Source organism: Tachypleus tridentatus, chromosome 9, assembly GCF_004210375.1.
Source record: "Tachypleus tridentatus isolate NWPU-2018 chromosome 9, ASM421037v1, whole genome shotgun sequence".
NCBI classification, from domain to species: Eukaryota; Metazoa; Arthropoda; class Merostomata; order Xiphosura; family Limulidae; genus Tachypleus; species Tachypleus tridentatus.
Window position 1 is genome coordinate 73,219,855 of NC_134833.1, and position 12,726 is coordinate 73,232,580.

At 32.6% G+C, this 12,726-nt stretch overlaps 1 protein-coding gene across 5 annotated transcripts in view; it reads right to left on the bottom strand.

Moving 5' to 3' along the window:
* Positions 1 to 12,726, bottom strand: part of LOC143225496 (F-box only protein 3-like) — a 51,389-nt gene that overhangs the window by 14,425 nt on the left and 24,238 nt on the right. For 3 of the 5 annotated variants that reach the window (XM_076455009.1, XM_076455004.1, XM_076455007.1), the window contains one exon: positions 290 to 383. In XM_076455009.1, coding sequence (XP_076311124.1) covers positions 290 to 383 — 94 coding nt within the window. The remainder of the gene's footprint in view (positions 1 to 289; positions 384 to 12,726) is intronic. The other 2 variants (XM_076455006.1, XM_076455008.1) reach the window with 1 other exon arrangement.

Below are 12,726 nucleotides of genomic sequence, written 5' to 3' on the forward strand. Positions count from 1 at the left end.
ATAAGAACAAACAAGATGAGATGCTCTCCAATTGATCATTTCTACAGAAATTTCACTTATTGAAACTTCCAGTTACTAATGCAATCACAAGAAGGTTACAAATGAGCACTTAAGATGAGAAAAACTAACACAAATATGAGTTTTATAATGGCTTCAATTTTTTATGGAAACCTCTACTCATTTAATATGCACCTAATTTTTAAAATTCTGTGTAAAAAAAAGAGACTAAAAAGTTTTATAAAGTATATAACTGAGATGAACAATTTTAATGCTTAAATAACTATATTACAAGATATACTTGTAAGGCTGTTCATTCAAAACCCCAAAATGTCCATTGTCTAGCAGCTCAGCATAATTCACAAACCATTCTGTAAAACTTCTTCCTGAAATACAGTTGAAAATAAAATGATATAGAAATTCAATTTCAGTAAATAAAAACATACTGAATATAAATGCATATTACAGAATACATTAAAACTAAATAAAATTTGGTTAGTATGTAAAAATACATATTGTAGAAAGAATCTTACAGAAAAAGTTTACAAGACACATTTTTTGTCATAACAATGTTGATTCATTTTAACTCTCTCATGACAAACACATCCAACAATTAAACAAAGTAAAATAATCAAAGTGTAGAAATTATACATTTTTAAATGAAAACATTTAACAATTTAATCTAGCTATTATTCTGTTGTTAAGTTTTTTTTATCAAACATGAGTATATCTACACAGAAAGTTATAATTCTAACTTTTATCATAATAAGCTATCTTATAACATTTTGGAGTTAAAGTATAACACAAATATCCTACCTTGAAAAATAATTAGCTCAATTTTATAAGGTAATATCTTATATTACCTTATTTTATTAGTGTGAATGAATAAACTTCTATAAACTTGTTAAATTACTCATGAACTAAATACCAAAATGTATTTCTGATATAAATCTCCACACACAGAAGTTAATATTATTCTACTCATGAAATGTATCTCCAACAAATACCTACCTCTTCACTGCAGAAATGTATGATAACATCATCAGTCAACAACAGCCTTCCACCTAGTTAGGAGGCAGATCTTGAAAAGACTTCAAGAAATCAAAAATGTCTCAGATTTCTAGTTCAATGTACCAACATATACCAAAAGAAAGCTATTTTATTCTAGATTTCAAAAAAGCTTTTGTTGGCAATCTCATATATGGTTCTAAGTGACCCATTTTATACCTTACCTTCAGTCACACCTTTTCAGCCTGAGGAATCAATATGATTTATTCTCTTGAGTTTCATTCAATTAATTCATTAATAAAAACATGAACATATTTGTTTTATGTTCTATTATGTCTAATAATATATTTCTTCACACAAATTAGATTTCTGTCAACATCAAATGATTCTGAATGGACCAAATTAGTCCATTTTGGGCCCAACTCTTTGTAATTCTAGAAAACTCAAGAATATTTATTTTATTAATTTCTGTTATTCATTTTGTTTCATTCAATACATACAAGAATTAAATATATTCTGCAAATATTACCTTTGTGCTATGAAATCATTTTAGTATTTTAAGAAATTTGTTGAAATATAAATGATTCCTGAATTATCAAAAATTATTTGAATTTGTTAAAGAATTATGTTCTACATTTCAGAATATGCCTAAATTTGTTTATTATATTTCTGAAATTGTGTACAATGATATAACTGTATTATTTTCATATATTAACTTCAGCTTGGAACAGGGCCTGGTTAAGCAACTTCCCAAAACACAGGCTGTAAAGTAAACATTTTGGGTCCCCATGACCCACGCCATTCATATTTTCAAGGATGTTCTCAAACAAATGTATAATAAATATTAGAATGTATTAATTTTCTAAACAATAAGTTTAATGTGTAATAACTGAACCATAAAATGAAAGAGTAATCTATAGACTACTGTTAAAAAATTATTTTTATTAAAAATAACCTTTTTTTGTAGTTAAGCAAAAAACTACACAATGGGCTATCTGAGCTCTGGCAACCACAAGTACAGAAACCCAGTTTTTTTGTGATATAAGTCCACATACAAACCACTTGCCACTGGGCAGCTAAAATAATTACATTAATAACATTATTACTATAAGTGTCTGTAAAGCAATTTCAAAATCATGTTTTACAAGGTTTGGTTGCAGCATACGTATAAATCACTTCATTTGTGTCTAAGTTGTCAGAATATCATATTCAATGCTCAGAAATGCAAGGTTTGACAGCCTGTGTTGTCTCATTGTTGATCTTACATAGATTTAATTAATCTTAATTTTGAAAAAGATCATTCTCCCTCAGCATCAAAACTGGGTAGACATAAAAATATCCTTAAGTCGATCTACATTTTGAAGAAAAGTGGAGTTTCTTTCAAAAAATTCCCAACAAAATAAGATCTAATTTGCTATCTTGAAAAAAAAAAAAAAGAATTATTCTAAGTCATTGCTATCAATGTTTTTTCTACATATTTTCACAAGTTTCAGGGTTGAAACCGGTTTATCTCACAAGAACAAAAACATTTTTTTATAGTTTTTGCTACTTTGTCTGAAAACATTAATTAGAGAATATACCATTTTAAAAATCATATTAACTTTAAAACTGACACATAGGTTGTCTGTAAAATCTATATCACTTCCCTGGAAATGGAAGTCTACTTTGTTAAAGAATTTGTTTCTCACTTTTTTCCCAATATTTCAATGTAATCTATACAGACCTCTTCATTATATTTACTTGATGTGTAACCAATTAACCTTTCTAATGAAATGTATCATTACTTCATATTTATTTTTGTTCTTTGAACTAAATATTAACTGCATTAATCCTTGTCAGAATATCCTTTACAATGACACGAAGAACAGCTGTACACAAGTATAATAGTTCTTTTTTTACATTTTGAGCCTTTATTTTTGTTTCTCTTTTAAATGCAAGCAGTATTTTCTCTGTCACTATTTTTGCCAATACATTTATCAGTTCTTCATATACTGTTTCGGATAAATAAGAAACATTTCCTCTACAATCAACTGTCTTTGGTTTGGAGTGTTGCTCATGTTGCTCCATAAACAGGTCAATTTTTTCCAATCAGTTTCATTGTAGTTAAAACAAGCCACACTCTTTGTGTGCAATATTTTTTATCTCCTTCATGAAAGAGCAGGCTATTTTTTGTCAAGAACTTAACAGCTTCAATTATTCTTTGCAATACTTTCTTCCAAAATTTTTTTCATCATCAAGTTGGTTTTGTAAATTTTTGTCCAATATCAAATTACTTTTTTTGTTACAAAATATAGTTCCTGCAGTAATAGGTGCAGCACTGCTTATACTGCAAACTTTATGGAAACCCAGAAGCAAAAAGCAAGTCCCACTTTAAGGTAAATAAGTCATTTTCTTTTTCCTTCTAGAAGTTTGATTTGGTGGAATGAAAAAAGGACATCAGATAGTCTTCTCTTTCTCTCAAATATTAATCTCTTAGGCATTTTAAAATTTACACCATTACTTAGCTAAAGAAGTTCCTCCAATAATGACAAGAACTATAGAAGTCTGTTGTTTATACTCTATTTCAGTGAGAATATTAGAATATCCAGACAGTTGTTTGTGTGTAACTGCATCAGAAAACTCATGAATTTCAACTTTCCTATTATTATACAAATGTAACTTCAATAAAAAATAAAAATCCTTACCTCCACTTCTCCAGAGCTGATGCTTATAGACATTAGGTCTATAAGTGGGATTCACTAAATTACTGAATCATATGGATAACAACACAGAAAATAATTCTTCGCAGTATTTTGTTGTCATACATCTGAGCACTGAGACAGAACATATACTTTTAAAAACTGGGTTTAAGGAGTATGATTTACTGAAATGCCTTAAATGCATTTGTTTAAATGAGAAAAATGAAAGTATATAACTCATGTTATCACAAGGTAAATTTGTAATCATAAATAAATTAAGTCTAAACTTCTAAACATAATTAAAGTTAACAAAGAAATATATACTACCAGACAACTGACAATCATACCTTGGCTCTCTGAACAAGAAATGGCTTTTTTTTTTTTATGACCAAACTCTCAAACATTCACCAAAGGAAGGCTGTGAGCTGATTGTTGACAGTGGATTTCTTGACTCAACAATGGTAATTTCTTCAATGTATATTCATGAGGTAAGTTCACTACATTCTACTCACAAAGAAGCCAACACATACCAAATACCATACATAAAGAAAGCAACAAGAAATGGATATAAACAAACAGTAGTTCACTCACAGGACACAAATATCTTAGTGTTGCTCATATTCTCCCAACCACATTTATGTAGAAAACTCTAGATGAAAAGTGTAACAGGAAAAATTAACCAGGTTTGTTTCAATACATGACATCACACATAAGGTACACCTTGCTGCAATTTCATGCTACTACTGGCTACATCACAGTATCTCAGTTTGCTAGTATTAGGAATAAAACTGACTGGGAGATATTTCCTGCTAGTAGTGATTCAAAGTTACTGAACCATATTGGGAAGAATCACCTATTGAGTAACAAGTGTTTCAAATGCAGAGGCATTTGTGTGTGTAAGCTGTACAGTATTGAACTGAACAAGTGATATCCAAGTGCTTTGTGCTTCATTATTCAAAAAAATTAAGTGAAGTCTGGAAACTCTGCTTCCAACAAGACATGCTCCCATCTTTCATATCAGAAGGTGATGTTATCAGATCTTTATTTGGCAGAACCTTCTTCTGACAGGTTGGCAAAATTTTAATGGCATGATCCAGGTAAAATACTGCTGTCCTAACTGATTACTTGCAGTTAACTGCATATGATTGCAGTATTACAGGACACCAATGTAAGACAAAAAATGTATGTGTAGTGTGCAAAAAAGGAGCCTTCTGAAATGCACTGTAGCTTGTTCCTATACTAGTGACTGGTGCAAAAACCCACATAATCCAAGGGACTCAGATAAGGGACAGTATAAGCAAGCATTCAATTAACATGGTTAATATCGTTGTTGTTGTTGCCTTTTTTACATGTGTAACTGAATTTACAGTATTATCTACAATATTTATTTTATTATGATATAATCACAAATAAAAGAACAGAATTATATATGAACTGCAGTTTTTACAGTAAGCTGAATCTGGTATTCCTAGTTGGATTTAGTATCTGAAAATAATACAATTATATTATTGCACATAATTTCAGAAATATAAGAAGCATACTTAGGCCTATTTTGAAATATTTAGCATAATTCTCTGACAAATTTAACCAACTCTTGATAATATAGGAATCACGTGTATTAATGTTTCAACAATTGTATTCAGCTGTTAATATACTAAAATGATTTCATTGTACAAAATTAACAGTTCTATATAAAATATTTAGTTCTTGTATATGTTTGAATGAAACAAAATGAGCAGTATACATTAATAAAACATATTATTCTCGTGTTTTGAGGATTTTAAAGAATCAGACCCATACTGGGCCAATATAGGTCATTCGAACCAATTTCATGTTGACAAAAATCTAGTTTGAAGAAATACATTACTACACATAACAGAAAATAGAACAAATATGTTCATATTTTTATCAATTCAAATGAATGAAACTCATAGAATAAAAATAAAGTATAAAATGCACAACTCAGAATCATTTGAGAGATTGCTGATAATGATTTTTGAATTCTTGAGTGAAATAGCTTTCTTTTGATATATGTTGGCATGTTGTACATAAAATATCAGACATTTTACATATTTCTAGGTTCTGCCTCAGAGCTAACCAATAGCAAGGCAACAGAGTAACTCCACCTATGCATTTTCACTTGTGATACTTCCACTCTTAGATGAGGCAAAAATAAAAACATGCACCAGAAATAGAGAGGATGAGCAGGAATGTGTGAAGAGGTCAGTATCTATCAGTATCATATTAGAAAAATGAACTTTTCAGAAATAACTCACCTCCTCACCCAAAAATGTTAGAATCCCAATTTGAATTGATGGAGGAAGTGAACACTGAAACTGTATAGGAGTTTCTGTGCACAACCATCAACCCACAACAAACCTTGGCGCAGAGCCCACAGAGCCAACTGATTTCGAACCATAGTATAAATGGGAATGCAAGGATGGTTTGAAAGATGCTCAGTAAATAAAAGATGGTAGTTCCAACAGGGAGTATTCACTTATCTCAAATGACTTAAAGAAAGGTCACATTTGGGGATTGTAATAAGCCATGGTGGAATGGGCTGACTAGTGGATAGAATAATGTTATTCAAGGACAGACCCAATTCATCCAAGTGATCATGGACATGAAGGCCAAACATAACATTGACAGATCATCTGTACTGAAAATGTATGGTCAACTGAGGAAGGAAAACATTCTCAGATGGAATTCTGTGGTAAGGATCAATGTTTCAAAGCATACACTAAAGACAGTTGCAAATGGCAGAGGTGTAGAGGAGATTCATAAGACTCTGTGTACAAGCTCTGGACTGGGGAAGTGTGGAAAGCTCTGGTGCAGAGCTGAAGTCCCTGATGATGAATGGGGTCTAGCATCTCCAAGGTCAAGGTCTTGGCAAAGTCACAGACTAGAGATCCATAGTCTATATTTGATTGACTAAGAGCACGATATATTTTTAACATACAACATCAATCAGCTCCTCAAGTGGTGAAAAAGAGGACACAGAGGACATTCAGTGCTCTTGTACATTTGACTCATAGCTGCTCAGAGACCACAGAAAACACAATTTTGCCAACACATAGTTCAGGATCAGGGTGAATAACCCATTGGCAGCAAAAGTGCATGCAAACAGTTTTCGAGAAAGAGAAGTTAAAACTGTTTGCTCTGGTAAATGACTGAGGGCAGTCTGTAGCTGCCACTCAGTATACCTCATATTCGACGACTGACATGAGATGTGGAAGTTATCCACGTAGAGCCCATTTGCAACATTAAGAGGGAGTTATTTAGTGATGGCATTATTCTTTATACTGAAAAGTGTGACACTCAAAACACAGCCCTGAAGGACTCCAAAATTCCTGCAGAAAAGAACAGGAAAGTGTCAAAACTCACACGAGTTTGGAATCTCGTGCCTAATAAAAATTTTTCATAAAAACAGGCAAATGGATACATAACCCACATAAGTGGAGGTCTCACAAAATGCCATACCTCCACATAGTATCATAAGCCTCCTCAAGGTCAGAGAATATTAATACAAGATGTTGTCAATTGAGAAAGGCTTCTCTGACTGACATTTCAAGTTGAATCAGGTGGTCCATGGAGGAGCTCTGTCGGTGGAACTCACACTGGGTGAGTGAGAGGAAGATGTTTGATTCGAGAAACCAAACAAGACGAGCATTAACCATACTCTCTAACGTCTTACAAAGACAGCTCATCAAAGAAATTGGATGGTAGTTTGAAAGGATCTTGGGATCCTTCCCAGGCTTAGAGAAAAGTAAGCCTGGCACCATGCATCAGGAAAAACACTCTCTCACCAAATCCAGTTGAAAACAATCAGAAGAATAGCTAGAGAAGCAGGAGATATATGGCACAGCATCTTTTAGTGTATATCATCAGGTCCAAATCGACGTACTACCAATTTCAGTTCCACCAGTGTAAAGGGATGATTATAGTCATAGAAATGATCACACCAATAGGAAAGAGATGATTGCTCTGCCCTGAGTTTTGATGGCTAAGATGGTGGAGGTTGAAGCAGAAGTGCTGGATACCTAGCAAAAGCTTTCACTGAGAGTATCGGCAATGCTCAGAGAATCAGCTACTTCCTGGCCATCAGAGAGCAAGATTGAAAGGAGGACAGAATTATACTGCCCACTGACCTTTCTAACCTTGTCTCATATGACTTTGGAACTGGTAGTAGAAGAGATGCTGGTTGAAAATTTAATCCAAGATTCCTTCTGGCTTTGACATTTTATCTGCCTAGCATGTGCATGAGGTCACTTGAAAACAATGTGATTTGAGAGTGTGGGATATCTACAAAAGGTATCCCAGGCCTGTTTTAGAGTCTTCCATACCACGTGCCAGACACGATTTCACCATAGACAAGGATATCACGGAAAACATGTCAATGTTTTAGGAATACATTGAGCTGCTGTCTGTATAATACAGTCAGTCACTGCTGCCATGCAGTCATCTATTGATGGCTTACAGATGATGGCAAGATCAAGTTATGAAAGAGCAGTGAAAGAAGGCCAGTTGGCTTGATCCAGCTTCCACCATGGGATGCAAGTTGTGTAACATCAACCATGGCCAGTCTCTCTCAAAATAATAGGAAAATGATCACTGCCTCATGGGTTACTGTTAACCCTCCATGAAGAGTGGGAGAATAGTGAAGCAGAGCAAATTGAGAGATCAATAGCAGTAAAAGACTGACTAGGTACATGAAAATAAGTATAAGAACCAATGCTGAAGAGAGAAAGATTATGATCTGAGAACATGTGCTCTACCGAACGACCCTTTCCATCAATACCAGCACCTCCCCAGAAGGGATTATATCCATTACAGTCCTCCAGGATTAAAAAGGGAGATGATAACTGTTCAGCAAGAGCATCTAGGTCTGATTGATCATAGGTCTCTACAAGAGACAGGTAGAGAGAACAAACAGTGATGGTATGACCCAAGGAAACACAGATGGCTACGACCTCCAAGGGTGTGTCGAGTGGCAAAGACAGGGTGGGTACATTGACCAACAGTGCCACTCCTCCATGCACTCATCCATCATTGGAAAAGGTCCAATGCCTAAAACCAAATGGTCCTGTAGTGTGTTTCCTCTTAATGGTTGATGTGGAAAACAACCATGAAAATGTTGGAGTGGATCAGAACCACTTGATTCATTAAAAGGGGCAGGACATGGAAATATGCCTGACAAACAGCAAGAAGTAGAAGCACACTGATGTAGAGTGAACACTTATCCTGAATCCAAATTCCAAATATCTTGTCATTATCTGTACATGTGCCTTAACCTGAGAGGTAAGTATCTGTGAAGCTCTTGCTAGAGAGATGTTAAAGGACTTCTGAAAGTTGTATTAGCATGGTCCAATAGTTTTTTTTTTTGGGGGAACAATAAACAGACAGGAGTAAAACTACAGATGATCTGGCACTTCCTGTTCAATAGGTCTTTGATAGTGCAGGATGTTGAAAACAGACTTGGCAAAACAACTGGAGGAAGTATGATTCTGAGGAGAAGGGTAGGAGATCTAGGAAGTGGAAAGAGAGGGGAGTGGAACTGTAGGTATAAACCTATAGAAAGAACCTGTAGAACCCAATGAATGTCATGAAGTGTAGACAAAAATATACATACATTGATAAAATATTTATTACAACAAACTAAGAAAACCTAGACATTTGAAGAATCTACAAAGTACATAAAAATAACAAACATGCAAAACTATGAAATTCAACCTCAAACAATCAGCAACACCTAAAAAAAAAAAAAATTGATGGAACTGAGAATATAAAAAACACACAAATATTTGTTTACATCCACTCAAAGAACTAAGACTATGGATGGACATAAAATAAAACCTACCCTAAATAATACAAGAGTAGAAAAAGGCACCCAGTTAAAAATAACAAACATTAACTCAAATCTAATCCCAAATTAGATGCGAACAGTAGTAAAAAAAAGAAGTTTTAAACAAATTAACATAAACAGTGAAAAATGTAAATAACAAACCACCACACCACAAAATTAGCCTAAGTTACATTTATCCAAACAGTAACTGGCATACAAAATCCATATACATCCCAAAAAATGAAATTAAGCAAAGTAATAAACAAACTATAAATTCAAAGTTGAACTAAAGTAACTGAAATTATAAAATAATTATAAAAATCTAGCATACTAAATATTGAGCATAGAAAACATAGAAGACATAATTTACTGCATGTAGATATTAGGTCCATCCACATAAACATGGGTATACCAACTCGGAAAAGAACAATACCTAACCCAACAGATTACACTGAGGAGTGGTAACAGACAGAAAGTGTCATTGTAAGAAATATACACTCAGTAGCTACTTTTTCCCTACAAAATATTACAATGTGAAAGGACAAAAATTGTCAGTCAAACATAAAACACAAACTCCCCACATACTAAAACCAGTGCTTCTCCAGCATTTATTGTCAAGTCTGAGACATCATATTTCATGTCAGAACCATTGTATAATATAACAAGAAATTCATCATGTAATATTAAATCTCAAATTCATAATAGCAAATGAGAATACAGAAAACAGAAATATTCTAAAACAAAAGAATAGAAATAATCAAAATCAAAGACAAGAAGTCAAAACTGGAAGATGGAACTGATATAAATTAGTCATCAAGCACAATTAAATAATTGCAGTCACATGGAGAGGGAGTTAAAACATACATCTATACAATAAAATGAAAAAGAGAAAATGAGGCTTGTGATAAATAGTGTGTAACATCATCACTCACACAGGACTGAGTAGGAGTCACCATCAATTAAGAATAAGATAATAATTAGTGCTCTTGAAACAAAAGCCAAAGTTTAATTAATGAATGCAAATCTCATTAAAGTGAACTTTGTCAAGATATCTGAACATGCCTTTTCCAACTAATACCAAGGTAAAAGAAGATACCACAAGTGCAAGAGCATAGAGGGAGTTACTATATGCAGAGTTTGTCACCCTCCTATTGGTAGAGTTAATTCTGCATGATGATAGCATCATGCAGCAATGCAGTTCATGTTCAACACATGAATTTAGATGGAAGTTAAGTACAGTATCATGCAAATCTTATAAATAGACATATGAGGAAAATAAAATTTGTGTGTCTAGAGACAAATTTATAACATCAGAAACACAGGAGTGTTAAATCACACTTGTACAGGGACTTACCAGCAAACAATATATTTTGTCAAATAATAACGTAAATATAAATGAGGCATAAATTATATAGTTGATTTTTGGTGCTTAAATCTCTAGCTATAGGTAAATTAAAGTGCATAGATCATAACACTTATAAAGTTACATTCAAAGTTTAATTAAATTATTTTATTACCAATGTTAGCTCAATAAACTTCGTACTAAAACATTGTTTATACATCAGATACTAATATATATATATGCTTTAATACCATAATTTCAAAAGGAAATATTTAAACAAATTCTTGTTTGTTAGTTATGTATCACATAACACTTCTCTGCCTTGAACTGTCTATATATTTTATAATTCTTTCCACCCCTATACTATTTTCCTGGTTTTACAAACTTATAAATTATATATCCTGAGCAAAAATCTTTTCTTCCTTGGATGAGTTAAATGTCATAAACTGAAACTCACATGACATACCCTTCTTAGCAAATGATGTGTTTAAAAAATGCAAATAATGCTTTCTGACATTTATTATTGGATTATTTACAACCGACAGAAAGAGAATATTTTAATTTACATCTTTATTCATAAAGTTATCTCATTCTCAGGACTGATTTAAGTTATTCTATATCAATTTCATAATTTTTTGTTGCCAAGCTTACCTCAACTAAGTCAGGAAAATATTTCATAACACTAATATAACTAAGAGAGCCAGATAAACCATATGATGAGTTTCAAGGCATTGTTTTGTGTCACATATTGCTATTTTGTGTTCCAAACTCCATTTAAGATTAAAAATAAATAAGTAGTAACAACACCCCTACAAAAAATAGGGGTTAATTTTGATCAATACTTTGAGAGCAAAAAAGTACAAAGCCTACAAGTAAGGATATTTTTTATTTACTGTTACAAAAGTAACTAAAATATCAATATGACAAACTTGTTAGGTCAGATAAGAATATATGTTTGTTTGTATTGAATTTTGCACAAAGCTACACGAGGGTTATCTGCGCTATCCATTCCTAATTTAACAGTGTAAGACTAGTGGGAAGGCTGCTTGTCATCATCACCCACTGTCAAATACTGGGAGTCTTTTACCAATGAATAATGAAATTGACCATAGCATTATAATGCCCCATGGCTAAAAAGGTGAGTATGTTTGATGTGACAAGAATTAAAACCCACATCAGAATATGAGTCGAGCACCCTACCAAAGCCAGATAAGAAAAATTAAAGGAAAGAAATTAAACCAAAAAACAAAAAACTTCATAACATGAGCATGCCATATAAGTGTAGCACATTGTACTTTGAGTGAGTGTGCTGCTAACACAGAGCTACATTTAAACAAGACTCTCTGGTGTGATAATTCTCTTTGGGACTATTATGAATGACAGTAAAGAAATGAATCAAAGTAATGGGAAGATTTGAAATGTACTAGTTTTAGCTGTAAAAATAAATAACTGGTAATTGTCTGTAACAGTATAAAGTCATTTTATAAAGAATGAAAAAAGAAAAAGAAGAGTACAATTCACATCATATTTGTTTTGTCATGGTGTGATTACCAGGTCAGACAACTGGACTAAGACTTACAATGTTAGGATAGAAAAAATAGCAGATTAAATATTGTTTTATTGAAAAAACATTTAGATTTTCACTTAGAGGTTTCTGTTGACTATGCAAATAAAACTTCAAACTATTAAATAAAAAATCAATTTTAACTTGAAAACCACCTTCCTCAATCCATATTTCACAGACAAATTTAAAAAAAATAAAAAAAAATCAATTTTTTTTTGTACAAAAGATTTGTAATGTTTATCAAAGGCATACCAAATTTCTTGAAGATACACTTCCTACATTAAAAGTTATAGTA